The sequence below is a fragment of the Uloborus diversus genome, chromosome 9 (assembly GCF_026930045.1).
Source record: "Uloborus diversus isolate 005 chromosome 9, Udiv.v.3.1, whole genome shotgun sequence".
Taxonomy (NCBI): Eukaryota; Metazoa; Arthropoda; class Arachnida; order Araneae; family Uloboridae; genus Uloborus; species Uloborus diversus.
In genome coordinates, this window is record NC_072739.1 from 17,815,814 (window position 1) to 17,837,831 (window position 22,018).

The 22,018-nt window shown below is 32.3% G+C and overlaps 1 protein-coding gene across 1 annotated transcript in view; it reads right to left on the bottom strand.

Moving 5' to 3' along the window:
- Window positions 1-2,256: 2,256 nt before the first annotated feature.
- The window catches only part of LOC129229473 (uncharacterized), a 99,212-nt gene continuing 79,450 nt past the window's right edge, over window positions 2,257-22,018 (bottom strand). The window contains exons 16-21 of the mRNA XM_054863787.1: window positions 15,100-15,217; window positions 12,724-12,871; window positions 9,567-9,629; window positions 5,791-5,863; window positions 2,599-2,652; window positions 2,257-2,462 (exon numbers count right to left, since the gene is read on the bottom strand). Of these exons, the coding sequence (XP_054719762.1) occupies window positions 2,277-2,462; window positions 2,599-2,652; window positions 5,791-5,863; window positions 9,567-9,629; window positions 12,724-12,871; window positions 15,100-15,217 (642 nt within the window). The 3' untranslated portion in view covers window positions 2,257-2,276. The remainder of the gene's footprint in view (window positions 2,463-2,598; window positions 2,653-5,790; window positions 5,864-9,566; window positions 9,630-12,723; window positions 12,872-15,099; window positions 15,218-22,018) is intronic.

Below are 22,018 nucleotides of genomic sequence, written 5' to 3' on the forward strand. Positions count from 1 at the left end.
TGAATCGGTAGTTTTTGAGCAATTATTTTTTTTAAACATCAGCATGTTAATTGCTGGTCAGCCTGTATATAGTACAGTGCTGGTAAAAAAAAATTGCATCACCCTCGCATTTTCACAACTATGGGATAATGTGAGAAGTTTTGGTTGACCGATTAACAATGAATGTAGGTGAAATACTGCAAAACTTATAAAATAAACATTTAACAGAAGGAATCCGACAACTGTTTAGGTAGATTGGGGCTGTTTCCGGACCAACTCAAACTGCTGACCCCATGCTCGTTTTTCCATTTCTGAACCTGCGTGTGAGTTTAGAGAAAAAAAATTACTTAACCCAATGTGAATTTAAGTCTAATGTCAGGATAAAGGTTTTTTAAATTGTTACTTACCAGTTTTGCCCTATGGCACAGAGCAGAATCATCCTGGAAAATGACATTTCGAACTGAAGTAAAGAGATCCTGGACAATAGGAAGCAATTTCTCCTCCAAAATGCCAATATACACCTGAGCGTTTACTGTTCCTTGCACAAAGTGAAGCCCACCAACTCCTTGATCAAAAATACATCCCCAAATCATCTGAGATACGGGATGCTCGACTGTGTGTTGAATGCAGTCGGGATCATATTCCTCTCCTTTGCGGCGCCAGTGGACGGTGATACATTTTTTTTTACCACCACTGTATGTATATGTGTGTGTATGTTCCCTATCCAAATCCAGTTTACGTCGGATCTTGATCAAATTTGGCAGGGTGGCACTTGGGCACCCGAAAAGGAACCAGGAGGGTTTTCAAATGCCTAACAAATACTGAAACGTTAAAATTTTTATTTTAAGACGCGAAAATGGCATTAAATGGCTCTTTCTACCCGAAACAATTACGCAATCAATTCAAATATAGTATCATTTGAAAGCTAGTCGAAAATACTCCCTTAGATTTTTTTCCTTCTAGAATCCAAACCACCAAGTCCCTAAAATCATCAACAGAAAAGTTCTCAGCACTTTTAAGTAAAGGAAAACCAATTTTAATTCGAAAATTTATCGTCTGCCGATAGCTGTTTTAATTAGCGTAATAAAATTCTTGCTTTTGCTTTGTGGTTCTTACTGTATTCGGAAGATTGAAAATGTTCCCCCTTTTGGGTATTTTTCGGCAATCCGTCACGAAATTAAATTTTTTTTTCTTCAAGCCTGATTGTTGGTGTGTCACCTCACATAAATTTTATTTTCAAAGCACACTGTGCAGAGTCATGCAATGCAGCTAGTAAATAAATAATTAAAAAATATAAATAAATAAATGAGTACTTTTGTTACAATTTTAAAATAACTGCAGAACAAATTGGGGTGTTTTAAAATTTTGTTTTAATTGGATGTTTTTATGGAGAAAATATTATTATACATGAAAGTTTACCTAGGCATGGAAAAAATAGCATTCCTTTCTTGTGTTGGAAGTTTATAAGGTAGTCAATTGTTCTTTTTTAGCTCTTTTAGTTTTTGACACAATTCCAAATCTTCATGTTAAAAAGTAGAGCGAAAATTCCAAAGAGTTTTAACACAAAAACCAAGGTAGTTTGATATTCAACTAAACTGAAAAATGTCATGAGACTGTAAAAGATTTTTTAATTATTGGTCATATGATTGGTTGAGTAAAACACAAAAGCCAACAGTTTACACTTAACGCCAATGGTAGGCAACCCGTCAAACTCTGACCCAGTTTCAGAGTAGATCATAACAACAACATTCTGGACCATGTTTTTCATCAAAGAAAAAAAAATCTATTGTTTTCTGGAAAAAAAAAAAATAGAACTTCCAAATCAAAAGTTGTTTAATATTTTAAAAACTTTTTATGACTGCTAGAAATGTCATCAAGAAAAATTCTTTTGCTTTTCATTTTTGAAAAACGTTTGCAAAAGTTATATTATAGATTTGCAGATAAAAGTTGGTATAAATTTGGTAAAATCAAACACTTTCTCTGAAAATTTTAAAATAAGAGCAATGTCAGAAGGCGCAATTAAATGAAAACACTATTTTAAATGGTGTTTTTATCAGTTTTAAGAGCATTGGGAGGATCCCCCCCCCCATTCCCGAGTTGATCTTGGTATTCGCCAAAATTGGAAAGTAGATCGGCAGTTGGTTTGGGTTGCCTATCACTGCCTTACACTGTCTGAGGTCAAAGTGAGATCAATAAGAAATCATCTTCATTACTCAAAAAACAGCTAAATAAAAAATATTTTTATTATACAGTTTAAAAATAAACACAACATTTGGTCCTTAATGCAGTGAAAATACTCAGTCAATATCATCATCAATGCTACAGTCGTTGGAGGAAAAATTAGAATACTTCCCCAAGAGTTTATCTTCAATACCAGTTTGATTTATTGCCATGAGAGGGTACATTGCTGTCCTCAAGCTTCTATACAACATGGGAAATTGAACTTCTTGAGATGCTAGAAGCTGTTTCATCCTGTGACGTTCCTGAAGTAACATTAAAATGATTAATATATATTTTCATTTAGGAAAATTAAATGACTTGAAAACAAGAAACTTTGTGGCATAAAAGTTGTTGTAAAGAAGAAAAAAAAACACTAAGGCTAAAAGAAAGTTAACATACCTTTGGGGCTTCAAAACAAGCTGGACAATTTTCAGGAATTACAGGAAGTTTTTTCTAAAATATAATAATATTAATGAAATATGTGTGAAAACTAATTTTCTTTGCAATAGGTATAATTTTCAAAGAAATGTAAATAGGGGGGAAATGGTGAATAAAATTAAGACAGTACAAAAAAATCAAAATATCAGAAAATCAAGCCTGTTTTTTTTTTCTTGTATGACATTTCTTTAAGAAGATTAATGAAGCATGACAAGCATAAGAGAGATGTTTAAGCATAGAACCTATTTGAAATAAAACTTAAATTATAAGGAAATCCCAATAGTAATAAGAGCTATGAGAAAAAAACTTATTTTGCACCTCTATTTTCTGTTTTTTAAACAAAAATTATGCATAAAAAACATTTCAGTGAAACAAGGAAATCCCAATAGTAATAAGAGCTATGAGAAAAAAAACTTATTTTGCACCTCTATTTTCTGTTTTTTAAACAAAAATTATGCATAAAAAACATTTCAGTGAAACAAAAGCGAAATATGACATAAACTGGATTTTTTTTGCACATTATCACTAATTCAATAGAAATATGACTATGTGCCCCAAATTTTCAGTTCCTGTCCTGACTTATTACAGCTTTTTTTTTTAGTCCCAAATTCAAAGCATTTTTCCTGAATTATTCCGAAAAACAGTAGTTAGCAATACTAATTATTGAAACAAATGCTAAAACCGAGCAAGTATAAAGCTTATGAAGATTTTGGAATTGAGATCAGGCAGTTTAAAGCGACTGAAAAATATGTTAACCAGCAAAATAAAATTTATTGAAAATTGCAGATTTTTACAAGAAGGTCAAAATAGAAAAAGGAGTTTTTAAAACATCTATGTTTAGAGGAATTTAAAGGTATTTGGGAAACAATACTTTGTTTTGGTTTACGTTTTATACTGCACGTTAAAACAAAATATTACATATTACTGTTAAAAATGAAACAAAATTGCTGATTTTGATTTCATCAATCTACATACCATCTCCACCACAATAGCAAGAATAATAAAATAATTTGTTTATTATTTTTTAAAAATTATGATATATAGCGCAATATTAATAGCAGACAAATTCGGCAAGTTGGTATTGAAAAATAAAATGAAATGAATTTTCCCATCAAAATAACTTCCAGCAGATGAGAGTCATACATCATCCACTGTATTAGCCCCATATTACAGTCAATTTCCAGTAGTTTTTTTTTCTTTTTTTGCTTAATAGCTGCCTCTAACAAAATGAGAAGCTTAGCATCATTTATATTGATCTACTGCAATTGTTGGAAGCCGTTCGTCGGCAGCGCCGTCTGGAAAAAGTGAACAAATGTTGCCACTTCTAAATAGGAAAGATTTATCTCCTCCCTTCTAAATCCCTGGCTACCTGACAATGCTTTCTTCACTTTTGTGTTATTGCTCCCCTTATTGTTTTGAGCAGTGTACATATAAATTTAAATGTGATAACAGGCTCCAGGCCCAGGTAGGCTGGTCCTAGTCAGTTTTTATAAGTTCCCAATGAAGATCAGCGCCAACGAGAGGTCGTGTCAGCCTAGTCAAAGACTAGGGGCCCAGATCAAAACCAAGGTAGTATAAATTTTATAAGTTTTATGTGGGAGGGGTCCGGTGACCAAACTGAGAAGGGCCCAACCTTAACTCTTGGTGGCTCTGATGAAGATAGATGTAATTGTTGTTAGGCCAATTTCAGGAGTCACAAAAGACGGCTCAACCCTGTTGCTATAGCTGCACAACAGCTTTTATGTAGCAAATAAAAGCACTAAACAAACTGAAAATTATGCCTGAAAGTTGAAAGCATCAATGAACGGTGTTATGCAAAAATGGGTTAAACCACCAACAAGCAGTACTTTTGAGTAAATTGAATTCAAAGTTGAACTCCAATGCTCAGTTTAATTGACATGGGTAGGCATTTTGTTCATTAGATGGCATTTGTCTTGCAGAATTTCACTTAAATAATCTTCGTACTTCATAGTACGTCAGATTTATCAGCCAACTCAGTCAACTACTCATTTTTAAAATTTTTGTTGGTTAACACATTTTTGTATCCAATGAATGAGCATGAGGGAATGGTAAATAAGTTACAGAACAGTAGAACCAATGACACAAATTAAAAGTTAAGGAGACAGATTTTGTTGCAAATGGTGTGAAACTAGCATAGTTGATAGAAAATATGCTTTTAATTATCACTCTATAAAGAACAGGAAAGAAAACAGGCCCCAGAAATAGAAATGATAATGCCTGGGGCCTGTTGGCCCCAGGCATTATCATTTCTATGAACAGCCTTGGAGACACTGGGTACCTGCTACATTTGGAGTTTTCAAATCCATGACTGCAGTTTGTAACTTTCCATGACTCACAGGATGCAAGGTTTTTAGAAAAGACACATTTTTCACAAAAATTGCTAAATTAGTGCTTTGTGAAAATAAAATTACCACCATGCAAATACATATGTGATAGAATATTCAAATTAAATCAAAATGTAACGAGCTGAGCTACTATTCTAACTAAAAAGCAATTAAGGCAACATATGAATTTAATTTTATCTCCAAGCTAAAGGCTTGTGAATAACTTTTTAAGTCAATTTTATTTTCAAAAATATTAATAAATGTAAGATAAACACTGGTGAACATTTTTGAGAGTCATATCAGCTTGAACCGACTCGGATGCAAATGGTTCTAAATGTTCGAGTGGATGTGGCAAAACGACCAATGTACAAGTCTTCAATTACACAATATAAAATACGAGAAGAGTTAAAAATATTGGTAAATGCAAAGTTTAATGTCCCCACAGAAGAATTACATTGTAAATAAAACGTGAGAGTTTTATATAAGCAGATGCAGTAAGATTTTAAAATGCGTACAAAATCGGAACTTGCACACAAAAGCGTAATAAACAGCTAAAATGCGTTAATTTCATGTAAAGCCTGTGTGAGTTCTAGAACTCCAAATCCGTGACCAATAGTTAGTTTCCATAAATTTTGAGCTTTTTCGGCTGAAAATCATGACTTTCCATGAAATATTTTGATCATGAACAAAATCTATGATTTTCCAGGTATGTGAATACCGTGTACATATTATTTGGTTTTGTATTTCTCTAGTGTGTAACATATATACTGATGCAAAACTCCTGGTTTTTAAAAATAGTGGCAATTACCTGTTCACTAAACTGCCGAAGATCCTTCTCACGAACAAATACAAATGGTCTGATGATTCTCAAAGAAGATGATCTATAATACAGACACATATACAATATTACTTTTATTGAATAATATGTTATAATTTAAATTTTTCATATGAAAACAGCAACAAACTTATACTCTATGACTGTATTTTAATCTTACTGCTGCTTTTTTGTTTTTTTCCAAAAACTACAACTTGCATTATAGAAGTCGCAATATTTCAATCTATAAGACAGAAAAACGAGCCATTTTAAATCGAAATCTGTCTACAACTTGACACTAATTTTCAAGAATGTTTGAGGAAATTACATTGAATATTTTTGATGGGGTTTTAGAAAAAATGGCAAACGTCAAAAATTTAGATGGTTAAGGAGGCTATATAACTGAAAGAAAGTCTTGTATACTTTTATAATGCATGAGTTTTAAATGATACTTCCTTCAAAACTTTTGTGAAGCACAAATCAAAATATTATAATCTGTTTACTATAAGCAACTTCTATTTTCTTTAAGTTTTACCTTTATGGCTTGTTTCAGTTACTAGAGAATTTTATGAAATTCTAATTATAACCTTACCAATTTTCAATTTAATGTCACAATTGCATTAGGCTGTACATTATTACTTCAGTTCTGAGTTAGCAACATTTGTTTTAGAAACATTACTAAGAAAAAAAAAAGAGGATGTTTTTTCCTGCTTTTTAATTAGGGATATAGGGATATCAGCTTTGTGAAAGTCTTATTAAAATGAATAAGTGACGTTTTGCAGCTGGTATGATTTCGGTGATTATGAGATAGTAACACCACTGAATCGAGAAATACACAGAGATTCAAACGACGGCTAAATTTGATGGAGATAAGGAAACTAATTCAAAAGAAAGGATTCAGTATTTTTATGGGGCAATAAACACAGTTAAAACTGTAGGGTACTGCATTCAAGTTAAATTCAACACCACAGTTAAAGAATTAAGATTGATAATGATAAAAAATATTTATGTAATTAAAACATTTGTAATGTTTCAGTTTTGAAAGAAAAAAGTAAAGTAGCAGTAATTATTTCTTATACTTAGTTATGTACGCATTACCTTTAAAAAAGGTAGTACATATATAACTAAGTATAAGTAACTAGTACTAGTAGCAGTAATAGTTCTAGGCATTTTTAGCTTTCCTTATCAGAAATATTTTGGGCAATTTACTGATTTAAGGAACTGTCAGTAGCTTATTAATGAATAACGACAGGTGCTATGACTTAAAATTAACATTAATGATTTTATGAAGGTCTAAAAATAATAAAACATAAGAAGTTCCACATGACTTATTTCAAAATCATAACATTTTGAGTTCCAACTAAAAGTGATTTGCAAACTTTTTAATAATTTGCATGTGTTTGGAAGAAATCCTTGAGCTGTATGCAGGGGAGAACATCCCCCTCCCCCTCTAAGCAAGGGCACACCTCGAAAATGCTTTCAAAATCGCCCAAAAACAAGAGCCCACCAAAAGGAGAAAAGTACTCCTAAAAGCATACCCTTACAAATCTTAATAGTGCAGCCTGTGCCATGAACTCCTCCCCTCCCCCATTTAGGCATGCCAGTGGCATGTTCAAAACTGTGCTCAACATAGACTAGACAACAAGCAAATTTGTCGGCACATGTTAGCTTAAGTTAAAATTGCAATGTAAGATACAGTGTCAGAACTCTAATATTTGTTGTGATGATACCATAAGAAAGTAATGCAATTTCTAAAAAAAAAAAAAAAAACAGTAAAATTTATGCAAAAAATGAGATTATAAACAGCTACTTATTATAATTGATAAAATAATAAGAAATAAATAAATTTAAACAACTCAAAAGAATGTTAATTTTTAGCTTTTGTCAGCAATTTCAATCGAGCTGCTCTTCTCCCAGCAACAACTGCAGATAGAAATCAGGGTTGAGAGTGGTCAGAGAGCAAAAAGGAGGAAATCTAAAAAATTTCGTAAAAGGGATGGTATCCAAAAAGTTTCGTGAAAAGGATGATATATAACACCGCATCAAAATAGAACCTAAAAGCAATGATATTCGAAAATTCAACAAAAAATGTTTAATTTACCAGTTTTAAAGGTAATACGTATATATAACTAAGTATAAGCAATAATTTTGTACAAATTGCTGCATTGTACTATTTCTTGCAAGAGTGTTTATTCCTAAAAAAAACTAAATTTTGAAAACAAGGCAACAATTTCTAACCCGTGAGTCCTTGAACAAAGGGTTGGAGGAGCAAGAGGTCAATCTTGGCTGCATCACACAATAGTGTCAGTTTTACATATTTTTTAGAGAAAAATACATTTTTTCATTAAAAACATTTGAGTTTATAGTGTTAAACGAGTGAGAACATAGATTTTAAAATTAGGTCTGTTTATAAAGTAAAACTTTACAACAGAGAGAAAAATCTAAAATTTCTTTATGTGGTAGAGCGTACTTTTCATAGTAAGAATTGAAAATAAATACATATGTATATAAAGTATTGGTTATCTTTTTTCCTGCATTGGAACCTAAAATTTGTTTTCAAAAACTTCCTAATAGAATTTCGTAATCAAAAGAACAACTTGCAGTCGCCTCATTTAATTATGAAATCTCAAAATTTTTAACAGGCTGTAAATCCTAAACCATTTGCGATTCACAATGAATATGACTTTACACTTTCTTAAATACACAAAAAAGTAATCATGCCAAGTTTCAATAAAATTCGAGACTGTGGGTGCTAAGCCACATTTTTTGACTGACTTTTGCATTTTTTTCTAAATTCAATTAAAGAAATAAAAATACTATTGAAATGATGAATAAAAAGAGCAGATATGAGGTAGCATATAGTAAAAAAAAACACCCAACATTAAAAGTAATTGAAATATTTGCAGGATGCAAAACGATTGAAATCTCAAATGAGGCATGTAACTTTCGGCGCAGCACGTTTTTGACGTCGTTGACATAATTATAAAACATACGTTTTTGGCAGATATCGCGGAGGATGAAGATTTGAGGGGAAAAATAGAAAGAATAAGAAATCGGGGACCGAAAATAAAACAAATCATATTTTTTTTCCCGATTTTTGAGAAAAATAAAGCTTGAAGAATGCAAAAAAAAAAAAAAAAAAAAAAGGAGGAAAAGGAAGAAAGGTTTAAAAGCCAACAGAAAAAGCCGGAAAAATCTCATCACTGTAAAAATATAAGCACACAGAGAATGAATCTGCAGTTATTAAAAATCAGCTATCAAAATTGTTTGAACTCAGAGCATCTCATATCTATTTATAACATTAAAAACAATAATTTTTTTCAAAAATAAATAAAAATTTAACAATTTAAATGAAACTAAATTTCGAATCATATTGCTGTTAATATTTTTCTAATAAACATAGTTTTGCAACAAAACTTTTAAAACTTTCTTTGTCAAAGAAAACAACAATGCCTCTGAAATTACTAAGGTCTCTCAGAGTCATAGACAACTTCACCACATGTATTTCTATCTGTTTCACTTATAAACATTGAACATGCAATTTCTTGCAAGTCGAAACAGACAGCTGAAATTTTTATTAGTGAACTAGTTTGTTAATATGTTGATGTCGTGCATCATTTGATCAACCAGTTCTAATACACAATACACACAACAATATCCAACTTAACTCAAAGGCAACAAAATATTTTTAAACATTAATTTTTTTAGACATACTTAAACACATTACATAAATTATTTTAAATGTATAACAACAAGAGCAAATATCTTACTCATCTGTGTAATGTGCCTTCATGGTCCGTAATCTCCCATTATGGAAGACAGACATCAGAAAACTAAAATAAAAAGCAGAGCAAACAACAATATTACACAGGAAATTACCATAATTGTAAATAGGGTAACACAATCACATCATTTATTCAACTGTCCAGGTACTTAAAAACTAAAAATAAATGAAAAGCAATTTTTCATAGTTATGGTGCTTTCACAGCTTAGTTTCTCAACAAAGAAAACATTTATTTAAAAGCACACCAATCATATCCACAATTGAGCACAAATACTTAGAAAAATTGGTGGAATTTGACATTTTGTGACTTTTGGCTTTCTTTTCTGAATGACTTATCAAGATTTTTCATTAAAAGGTTATTTGCATGTCAAATAGTGCACAACTCATTCATTAGTAGATTGATCCTTGAAGTTGATTAAGAACTAATGTGCTTCTAAAAAGCTACGTACAACAAATTAACTACTTCATTTTATTTAAATACGAAATTTTTAAAAGTGCAAGCAACTTTTTTTTTTAACAAAGAAATCAGTTCTTGTGAGCGAATACTAAATTTCTAAGTTGAACTATGAAATCAATTTTAAGAAGTAGGGTAGATCGGGGCACATTTACGTGGATTTTTTTCAATGAATTTTCTAACTTTTATGTTTAAACCTAGGAAATTTTAGACATTGTGGTTTCATAAAGCAGTTAATGCAGTCAAAATATGTATATTCAGCTTGTGCTTCTAACTGTAGAAAAATGTTTTTTAAGTCCAAGTCAGTTGCTAAACTAGACCCGAACACGGGGCAAGTTTACGCATCAAGTGGGTTGCGTTTATGCACAATAAAAATGATACCAAAGAGTAAGTGGTATAGATATTTAAACAAATTTAAATGTTTTATTTCTCTTAAAACACTTTGAAAATAAGAAAATCACATAGTTAATTAAAAAATATTTTATAGGCTAAACTAAAATCATAGGGCTTATTGCTAATGAGAAACAGAAACTATTTAGTTATCTTCTTCATCACTGTTAGATTTTACTAACAAAAATATAGTATTTCTTTTCCCATACTTGTCATGGGACTGCGTTTTGACATCTAAGACGTTGAACCCTGTCTTGTCCCTTTTTGGATTGGTTGCGTGCTTTCATACAATAGATGCAAGCACAATTTTCTATTTTGTAAATTTCCTTTTTACTGAGTGTACTAACCTTTTACCTGTCGCAGGTTTCGGATTTATACTTTTTTCTTTGATGTGCCATGCACCCCCCCCTCCACCCATTCAGGCATGCCTACTGCATTTACAAAACTGTGCTCAACATAGACTAGACAACAAATAAATTTGTCTATACATGTTAGCTTAAATTAAAATTGCAATGAGAGATACAGTGCCAGAATTCTGTAATATTTGTTATGATGTACACTATGTAGCATTAGAAAAAGAATAAGAAATGAATAAATTAAAAAAACTCCAAAGAACGTTAGTTTTTAGCTTTTGTCAGCAATATCAATCCTGCTGCTCTTCCCCCAGCAACAACTGCAGATAGAAACATATACCAGAATGGGAAACAGTACTGCTCAGTACAAGAGCTCAAATCAGCAATCGAGAAAGCTTGGTGCAGACCCACTCTCGAAACTTTCCATTATCTCGAGCTATCAATGGAAAGTCGTGTATTTGAGCTTATTAGATGCAATGGTAACACCATAGGATACTTACAGACTTTAATGCTTTCTAAAATGTAAATATTTCGTTTTTGTGCATAAACTTTTGCGACAGCAAAAATTTTGATTTTTTTATGACATCTTATTCTAATTTCCATGAATTATTTCCAAATTCCAAACATGATTTTGTAAGCTGATTGTTTAAATACAGTAAAACTGTCTTAGCTATTCGTTGTATACTTTTCTTTTTATCAAAAGATTTCGGTTGTGCTTAAACTTGTGCGCTGCACTGTAATAAATAATGGGTTCATTATGAAAGCAATGTGCGTTTTATGGAGAAAAAATAGATTTTCTTCAGAACAATGTTTAAAAGTCTTCAAAATACTTTCCTCCTGCATCAATGCACTTGCAGCGACTTGTTTGCCACGCCTCAAAGGAATCTTGAAACTCCTTGAGGGGAGAAGAGTCCCAGGAACTTTGTGACATGGTTTTAAAGGGAAACAAAAGAAGTCACATGGAGCCAAGTGGGTACTGTAAGTCGCTTGGGGGACCACCAGGGTGCTGCTCCAGGCCAGAAAATTGATAAGGATGAAGGCGAGTGCTGAAAGGAAAACATTGGGATATTGTGGAAAACATCCAAAACTTGTAACAACGTTATTGAGAAACATCCCCGTTGAGGAGTTTCAAGGTGCCTTTGAGGCGTGGCAAACACGTCTTTGCAAGTGCATTGATGCAGGAGGACAGAATATTTAAGAATTTTAAATATTTGGACAAGTATGATCAATAGATCTATTTTTTTTCCCATTAAATGTGCATTACTTTCATAATGAACTCCTGCACGTCTGGCATTCTTTTCTTCAAAAAGAAGCACACATAAGGATTACAGGGGGAAATGGAAATATTTGGGTACATGGATTTGGCATGCACTTCAATCAATAAAGAATGATTTATGTTTGAATTAAGGGAGAGTCAGTTAAGTTTTTACTGATTAAAGTCAATTACTTTAATGAAGTCAGTTGTTAATTACACATGAGTGGAAATTTGCTGGCATGATTCTAAAAGCATTGTTGCAGGATTTTGACTTTGATTGAACGTCTGTACAAAAATGCCGATTGTATAATTACATGTTACATCAACAAGAAGGAAGCAATTTTCAAACTAATTTTACTACTAATCATTCAAACACAATTATTACATAAAAATACAGTTGATTCTCTATTTAAAAACTTTCAAAGGATCATGAAAAATCGTCCTTAAGTAGAAAGGGTCCTTATATAAAGTGATTTTAAAACTATTGCGAAGTATCTGGGACCTGAAAAGTAGTCTTTAAATAGAGAAAGTCATTAAATAGAGCATCTTTAAATGCATCGTTAAACAGAGAACCAACTGTATATTTCATTTACGTGCAGAAAGTAAAAGATTTCTGCTGTGGATGAGTCAAACTGCTTCAAAAAATTGCCCCTGCAAAGAATACACACTGTTGAGTTGACAAAATGAATACCTTTCAGCAAGATCGTCAAGATGCTGACCAAGCGCAATGACATTGTAGCCTTCTCTACGAGCACAGGCATAAATTCTTCCCCGTTTTAGTCGGCTGCAGAAGCTGCAGATGGATGAACATTCAACATTGGCCGCCTGACTAATTATATCTGAAAACATAAAATGTAAGACTCAACTTTAAAGAACAATTAAAAATACAAATAAATAAATAAATTAAATATAATTTTGTATTTAGGGTTCTCACAAAAATTAACAATGAATATCTCTAACTTTCAGATTAACAACTGAAAATTTTCCCAACCAACAATAATACAACTTCACCATTTTATAAAATAAATATATAATAACTTCCATCATCTCCTTGACCCCATACCTTTCTTTTTAATTTTTACCAATCTTCATTTTTAAATTCTTAACTTTGTTCTTATATGTAATGAATAGCAACAAATAATCTGTTAATGACAACTGATGAAAATGTACATTAGGTTGTTTGGGATAAATGGGTTATTCCCTCAAAACTAAAATATGTGTAGGACTTTTATTTATTTATTATTAATTATCATGTTACATTTCATCACACTACACTTCATGTGACTTTTTTTCAAGTCTTAGAGTTTATCTCAAATAAATTTTCTAAAGAATTCTTTTTGGAGTCAGAATTTTTTTATGCTGTTCCAGCAACACTTTCAAAGAGGGTTTTGAAGAAGATATTCCAAGTTAGTTTTTGCTATCGTTTATTAAAGTTTTATATATAGGTTAATTTAAAGTGCATACTGCAATAGCAATTTTTACTCTAAGTATTATTGATAAATGTCTTACAGGAGGGATTTCCTTACCCCATAAACTTTCACTACTTGAGGTAAGTGTTCTAATTATGTGGTAAGTGATTATACCCTCATTATAGTGATGATCCCCAAAGCAGAATACCTAACGATGTTCTGCAACGTAAAATCATTTGACCAAAAATGTGTTCTGCAAGTACTTCACGCATTGTATTTTCTCAAAATATGAACTGATTCCGGTGAAAGAAATGAAACATTTCATGTTTTTGAGGTGTTTGATCAAAAAATTAATGTTTTTCGACCGTTTTTGCTAACTTTCTTTGCATAAAAAATATTTTCAATAATAATATCATCCCAGAATTAGGTTCATATAGTGTAATTGAATAAAGAATATTCACATAACATATGATTGACCTATAACGCTTTGTGCTAGAGTGCACACCAGCTGAAAATAAGTCGCTTTGAGAAAATGCAATTGAAAAAAACTGCTGTGAATATTTTCCAATCTTCAATTTTTTAAGTGCTCATAGCATTGGAACTAAACAAAATTTTGATTTGAGATTGTGTCAACATATTTTTGAATAGTTCTACTAAAATTTTATGAACAAAAAATGGATTTTTTTTGACCCGTCTAAACTGGTTTCTCCCTTAAATTGCCCTAACAAGAGCCATTCAGTGTTTCTGATTTCATTTTCAACTTACGTTAGATAATTTACCGAAACTTTTGATCAATTGCATTATGTTCATTCAACACTGCTTCATATGTCAATATAAAATATGTACCTATAGATTAAAGATTTAATCATAAAGCTACAGTTACATCATCAAATTGTTATGTAATTACTTATTTCTAAATTAATACTTTGCAAGGTTTACAAAATTATAGCAGTGATTTTGATGCAATCAGAGATAGGGTATAATCCACATATGCCGTATACTCTCAAACATTTTTCAGACACATAGCATACACCCTCAAGCTTCAAAAAGTTTCATATTATGACATAATATGTATATAATGCATACACACATTGCACATAATGGATTACTGGGAGTATACCCTCTGAAAAAATGGTGGAAACATCATTGGATGCAATTATAAAGCTGCACCAAGTAAGCTCGGACGGCACACAATTTCTGAAGTTCTGAATTAATCTTGGTTTTAAGAGAAATCAGGATTTCATTTAATGATTTTTTTTTTTTTCAACTTAAACTGTTGCCTACAAATATTCAGCAGTAACTGAGAAAAAAAACATGAAAAATGCTCAAGGACTACCAGTGAAATAGAATTGATTGACAGGTAGGCATAATCAATTTTTCCCTGATACAAGATTAAATTAATAAAAAATCTCCCCCTCTTTCTGTGTGTTCGACTTTCCCCAAACAAACTGCAATTTCCTTGACTTTGAAGGTTTGTGGAAAACCTGAAATTAGCACAACACACACAAAAAAGCCCTAAATACTACGTAGTGTCCTAAATACTACGACTAACTCCACAGTACTTCTTAGGAAATCCTTTACTTTCAATTTATGTATTCTTCTAGGTATGGACTCAATTTGATCAGTTATTCAGAAATTAAGACACCTTGCACAAATACCTTGCTCTTCATAAAAGTATGGGACATTCAAAGCTTTTAAATATCCTTTCAGTGGGCTTGGATCATATGAAGGGCTTTTTGGATCAACTGTCATGGCTCCTAATTCAAACAGCACATCCTGAAAGAAAAAAAAATACATCAATTTTTTTTTTAATTTGAAGGGAATTAATTCAAATGTTACGAATAGTAATCAGAGCCGTAGCAAGACGTCTGTCAAGGGGATACTCTGTGGGGCAAACATATAGGATTCCCCTGTCAAAAATGCTCTTTTATCCTCAATGAACAGCTTACAACCATTTATTACTCCAGACCTCATGGATTCAGGCATAGAACATGGACTGGTGCCGCCCATCGCCTGCTGATTGTACTACCCTCAAGTCGCTGACTAAATACAAATCTAGCCAAACATCTGCTGAGAGTGGCAGTTCCTCAAAACAGTGTCCAGGCTAAAAATGGCAAACTCTGCTAATTGGAAATATAAGTAGAAGCAATCAGAGCTTGACTTAATTTTTACATAAGCAGTCACACACATAAAATGAATTAGATAATGAGAAAAAGATTTTAAAAAGAAAGGAATAACTTTAGTTCTCATAGTCGGACTTTACTTTTGTGCTTTAAGGGAGGAGTCTCGAATAGGCGACCACCTCCTTTCCCAGACCACTGATAACAATGTACAAATTTCTAAATAAATACTAACGAATATTACAAATACTAGCTAATGCCACTTTGGGCAAGTACCAAGTTACTAAATAGCAAGAACCAATTGAGAAGTAATTTATCAAAACGGGCATATCTGTTTTCCAAAAATGTTCATCAGGAGGAAGAAACAAATTAGGATAACCACTAGAGCAGCCAGAAATACCTTCTGGAGGATTTTTTTTTTTTTTAAATCAAAACAGCCTTTTCATATGCATAAACTACTGTATTAAAATTTGCATTTATGTTGAAACCAATGGCTCTGGGGGGGGGGGGGGGGTTCACCCCCAAAACCCCTCCTTTGTTGCACCACTGAGGATAACAGCAAAACAATTTTATCCTTTTCTCTGGGCACAGAAAAGTCTAACGGATTATGTCACAGAGTAAGAAATGTTGGCATAAAAAAACAAGGAAATGTTGCCATCTTAATTTTGGATATGTGCCCTTTTGACCAAAAAACCTGAATGTTGAGAGTTTAAATTTTAGCCAAACACCTAATATTTCACCAACTCATATACTCATTAGCGTGGGCCGACAAAATCAAATTTTTACAGCGCACTTAGCCTTAGTGCGAAAAATTTGTGACTCCCTAGTGCTAACTACTCTGCAAAATTTCGTGACCCTGATTTTTTGAGATGTTTAGAAAGACATCAAATAAAGAGAAAATTTATCAAATATTTTAAATTCCTCTGAACCTTAGTGCAGTAATTTCCTAACACAAACTACTGTGTAAAATTTCAAGCCCGTGAGTTAATTTTTTCTGCTCTGGCAAGAAGTCTGAATTTTGAGAATTTTACATAAAATTCCTTAAGTACGAGTGACATGTTACAAAGCAGCTACACACCTAATAGGCTGCAATAATTCAAATTTTTAATCACATCAACAGCATAAGAACACCCCTTGAACCAGGTCCTTCCTGTAAGGGGTTAGGATGAAGAGGGTCAATGGCCCCCTTACTTTAAAACACTAACGTTTTTACATATAAATGGGCGTGGTTTTGTAGTTTTTGATAAAATTTCATTGAATTCACGCCCTTTATCCCCTCACCCCGGAAAAATTGAAATAATAGGCTTGTCTTGAACTGAAATAGGCTTTATTTCATTGTTTATACCGGAAAAATGATAAGGAAGTCACGTGGCTTAAATATTTGTTAGAAGTTGTCTGTTGTATCTGATGCATATTTCAAAATACTTAAAATTCACTAGATTAAAAGCTGGAATCGTTCGCCAATTGGAGCAAAAGCTTCGCAGACTTCTCACGTGAGGTATTTTCCTTTTACATATTAACAAACTCTCGTTGCGGTCTCTTCTAGTTTGTTGATGGTTCAACATCCATCCAGTAAAATTAAAAAAGGCTGTGTGACTCTGAAAAGCATCCCATAATTGGTTTTAAGCCATTAGATTGCAAGTTGACCCGATGATGTTGAGTAAAAACCAACAATATTTACTAATATCACATGCCATAAAATAAGGCGTGTGCTCTCCTTATCTTACTAACGGCGATCAGGGTGCGCTAAATATGTCTCGCTGTCTGAAAACAGCTAATGGAATATTGAGTTTTTACACTTTAACTATAAAACCACCAACTTGTGCAAATCTTGGTCAAGTTTATTAATGTATATACTCCATCCTGGTTTAAAATAAAAACCAACCATTCTATTGGAGACAGAGCTAAGCATACGTGCGAATTCTTTTTACATCAAGATACTTGCCAAAAAAGGTATCAATGTAATTGATTCCGTCAATTGCTCTAAAAGGTACATTTTGTAGTTTTAATAATGCATAGTTTACAATCTTTAGAAGTAATTTTATAATTTTCCCTCAATGAATAGAAATCTGTATCCTAAATGCAGTTCTAATGCTTTGCCTATTTCCCAGAGAGTTTTTGTATTTGTATAAAAACATTGATTTTAATCAAATTTTTTCTTACATGCAATTTATTAGAACATTTAAGACCTTGTAAATTTTGCATATCTACCTACTTCCAACAGCCACACAATACTAATACAAAAAAAATGTTTTTTTTTTCCATTGAAATGTATACTTCCTGGCCGGAGCAGAGAAAATTAACCCAGAGATAGGAAACTTAGCATAATAATTTGTGTTAAGAGTTTATAAAATTTAGGACATTTTGAATTTTTCTGGGGGGGGGGAGGGCATAACTTAATGAAATTTGATTGGAAAACCACAAAACTAAGCCGACTTATAAGTAAAAGTGTTAGTTTTCTAAACTAGGGCATTAACCCCGTTCACCCTAACCCCTTAAAGGAAGGACTTAGTTCAAGTGGTGGTCTAATGCCGTTGATGTGATTAAAAATTTGAAGTATTGCAGCGCATCAGGTAAGCAGCTATTTTGTAATGTTTTAAGGAATTTGAAGTAAAATTCTTAAAACTCAGGCCTCTTGATAGGAGAAAAAATTAACTCACAGGCTTGAAATTTTATGTAGTAGTTTGTGTTAGGAAGTTAAAAAATTATCACACTAAGGGCTTAAAGTTCAGCGAGATTTAAAATAATTTGTAAATTTTCTCTTTATTTGATGTTTTTTTAAAAATCTCAAAAATTCAAGTCTCTTGCCAGAGCAGAAGACATTAATTCAGAGTCACAAAATTTTGTACAGTAATTAGTATTATGGAGTCACGAATTTTCCGCACTAAAGCTAAGTGCTCAGCAAAAATTCGATTTTTTTTTGGCCCACCCTAATACTCATATCCAAGTACTTTAACCAAATGACTAGTGGATAAAAATTTGGGAAATTTTGGATATGTGTTCTTTTGAGTCCAAAAGTTTTTGTACATCAGATTCATTCAGAATATGTCATCTTGGTTAAAAGTTAAAATTACAGAGGATAGTTTCGTAAAATTTTAAACAAAAAGTCAAACTTTATCCTTAAATAAACTAGGATTTGAACAGCTTAGACTTTTTGAGAGTAAAGCATTTGATTAAGGTCATCTGAAAGATTTGGAAAATATAAACTCAGATTTTAGAAAAAGTGGATAGGTTCCTCTTGATAAATAACTTCTTAATTGCATTTGAAAAGGACCACTGACGCACACATACATTTACAACATGTTAAACTGTGAGCTTTTAAAAGTGCTCAGCTTATTAACTTTAAGTGGAAGCTCAACCAGGACGTATGATACTTCATGTAAAAACATATTTATCTTGTACAACATCATGAAGAGCCAAATTTAAAAAGTAACTTATTTATTATGGCTATGATATATACAATGACATGTTAAAGGGAATATTGAGAATACGCTCTTTACATTATTAAGTAGCTCATAATACTTTAAATGACTTCTGAATCTAACTTTCTAAGTCAAAGTATGAAACGTTAAACATAATGAGCTATGATATTCATATCAAGAGCAGTAAGCCGAAACTATCGGCAAAAACGGACAGACTCAACTGAGCTGCCGAAAGAAACAACCAAGTCTGACTTGGGTTGCAAATTGAAAAGGGAAGAGAATGAAGCAAAGTGCCGGGAGCTTAAATGCTACCGGCAATTTGCATATTCTGCTGACGCGATCTCGTTGCAAGAAGGAATGAACAAATGAAAAACCTAATGCAAATTAAGGTTGCCAACACTTTTGGAAAATAATTTACTTCCTTTCGTAACAATGGCCCGCCTCTTGCAATCAAGATCGCATCAGAACATATGCAATAAAAATAACAATTTAAATTGAAATATTTCATTTCAGCATCTTGACTTGAAATTCTGGCACTGCAAAAATTAAAGTCCTTAGAACAGCACTTTCTTTTTTTTCAAAAAAATCAAACAAGTTGATGAATTGATCTGTTGACCCGCATCGGCTCCAGCGAACTTTGAAGGATCCAGAGGACATCATTATATTGGGAATGACAACATCAAAAGTCCTACTCGTGCTGTTGCGTTTAAACGCTCCAGAATTTCCAGATACATGAAAACAAATAACAATCAATAACATAATATGAAAATTTTTACAAAAAAATTTGCCAAAGTACACATGGAAATGTAATTGGACTTCGAAATTTTTTTTTTTTCATTTTAAAAAATTTCTTATGAAAAAGTTTAATTTAATTTTGTTCAAAGGTTTTGTAAAAATATCCGCGAAATTTTGTTTTGTATTCACATAATTTAAATCAAACAAATTTTCTAATATTAAATTTCTTAAAAAATGAAGTCTGATGTCTATGTGTTTTGTTCTACTGTTTTCTATTGGCGAATTTGAAAAATTAATTGCTGCTTGATTGTCGCAAAGTAAGTTAAACTGTGGTTTGATCTGAATAAATTCAAACTTTACAAGTTCATTTATTATGCGAACAATCCAAATTAATTCCTTTGCAGCTTCAGTAAGTGACACATATTCTGATTCCATTGTTGATAAGCTAACACATTTCTGTTTAAAAGTTTTCCAAATGATAGGAGATTGATCAATGAATAAAATCATTCCGCCAATCGAAATTCTATCATCGCGACTTGCTGCAAAACTTGCATCACTATAACATTCAACTTTTAAATTTGAAACGTTAGACAAACATAATTTCAGAGATTTTGTGTAATTTAAATAGCCAAGAAGTTTCAGTAGAATATTCCAGTGATTCAAACCTGGGTTAGATTGAAATTGAGATAATATGTTTACAGCGTAACTTAAATCTGGTCGCGTTCTACTTGCAATGAAGGAAATGCAACCTAAAATGTTACGGTAAGGCAATTTAGACATCATTTCAATTTCTTCCTTAGAATTCGGACATTGATCTTTGGAAAGTACAGTTCCTACACCAATCGGCAAAGAAACAATTGGAAAATTGTATGTTTGATATGTTTTGCATACTTTGTTGATATAGCTTTGTTGATGAATAAATAATGCATTGTCTATTTCCTCAAATTCAACGCCTAAAAGTTTTTGCGTTTTTCCGAGTACTTTGATGTCAAATTTAGATTTTAGACTAATAATAACATCATTCAGACATTTGTTATTTTCACAAAATACTACTATATCATCAACATAAAGTATTAAAATTACACTTGATTCAAAAATATAAACACAATTTGCCCATGATAATTTCTTAAAATTTAAACCAATAAGAACATTATGTATTTCCAAAAACCATTCACGACCCGATTGATGAAGTCCATAAATTGCACGATTTAATTTACAAACATAACCAATTTTCTCAGGATCTTGAAATCCCTGGGGTTGTGACATGTATATGTTTTCCTTTAGAGGAGCATATAAATAAGCACATTTTATATCAAATTGATGATGAATCCAATTCAGTTTACACACAAAGATAGAAAAAAATAATCGTACCAATGAGAATTCAATGACTGGACTAAATACCTGGTCATAGTGAATACCTTTTAATTGTCTATGACCTTGAATTACCAGGCGACTTCTGAAACGAATAATTTCATTTTTATCGTTTCTTTTCACAGTAAAAACCCAACGATTGCCAATTACTTTGGAATCAGCCGGTTTAGGCACAAGACTCCAAACGTTCCGGGTTTGCATAGTATGAATTTCATCTGACATTGAATTGTACCATTGGTCTGCCTCTGGTGTTTTTAAAGCATCATTGAAAGATTTTGGTATACGAACGTCTAGTCATGTTTCTGAATTACTCATGTCTGTAAAATTTACTTTCCCTGAAAATTTATTTTTCCCACTGAAATCAAAATTTTCTTTCAAATATTCTATTTTGTGAGATCTGCAAAACGCTTCAACATCATTATAAGACCGCAGTCTTGCGTTTGCACCTTCAATTGAATAATAGATATCGGTTCGTGATTTGTCAGGACGGGGAACAGCTTTCCGAATCCAAACAATTTTATCTGGAATTAGGGTTTGACTAGTACTTTGTTCATCGTGTTCCAGTACGGACACTGGTACAACATCATTGTCCCCCTCACTTAAACTTTCCCGATCAGAATCATTGTCGGAATCTGACGAATCCAGAAACTTAGTTGGGTCCAGTGAGGCTCCACTGCACTTAGATTCTGCTTCAAATCTAACATTAATCGATTCCACAATTTTCCGTTCTGTAGGAAGCCAAATTCTATATCCCCTTGTTTTTAAAGCATACCCGACGAAAATACCCTTTTTGGCCCGCATATCTAGTTTCCTTCTTAAATTTTTGGGGGTTCCAAGAAAAACAGGATTACCGAAAATTTTCAAATGCCTGACCGAAGGTTTTCGCCCAGAATAAAGTTCAAAAGGTGTTAAAGTTTGACCTTCATGAC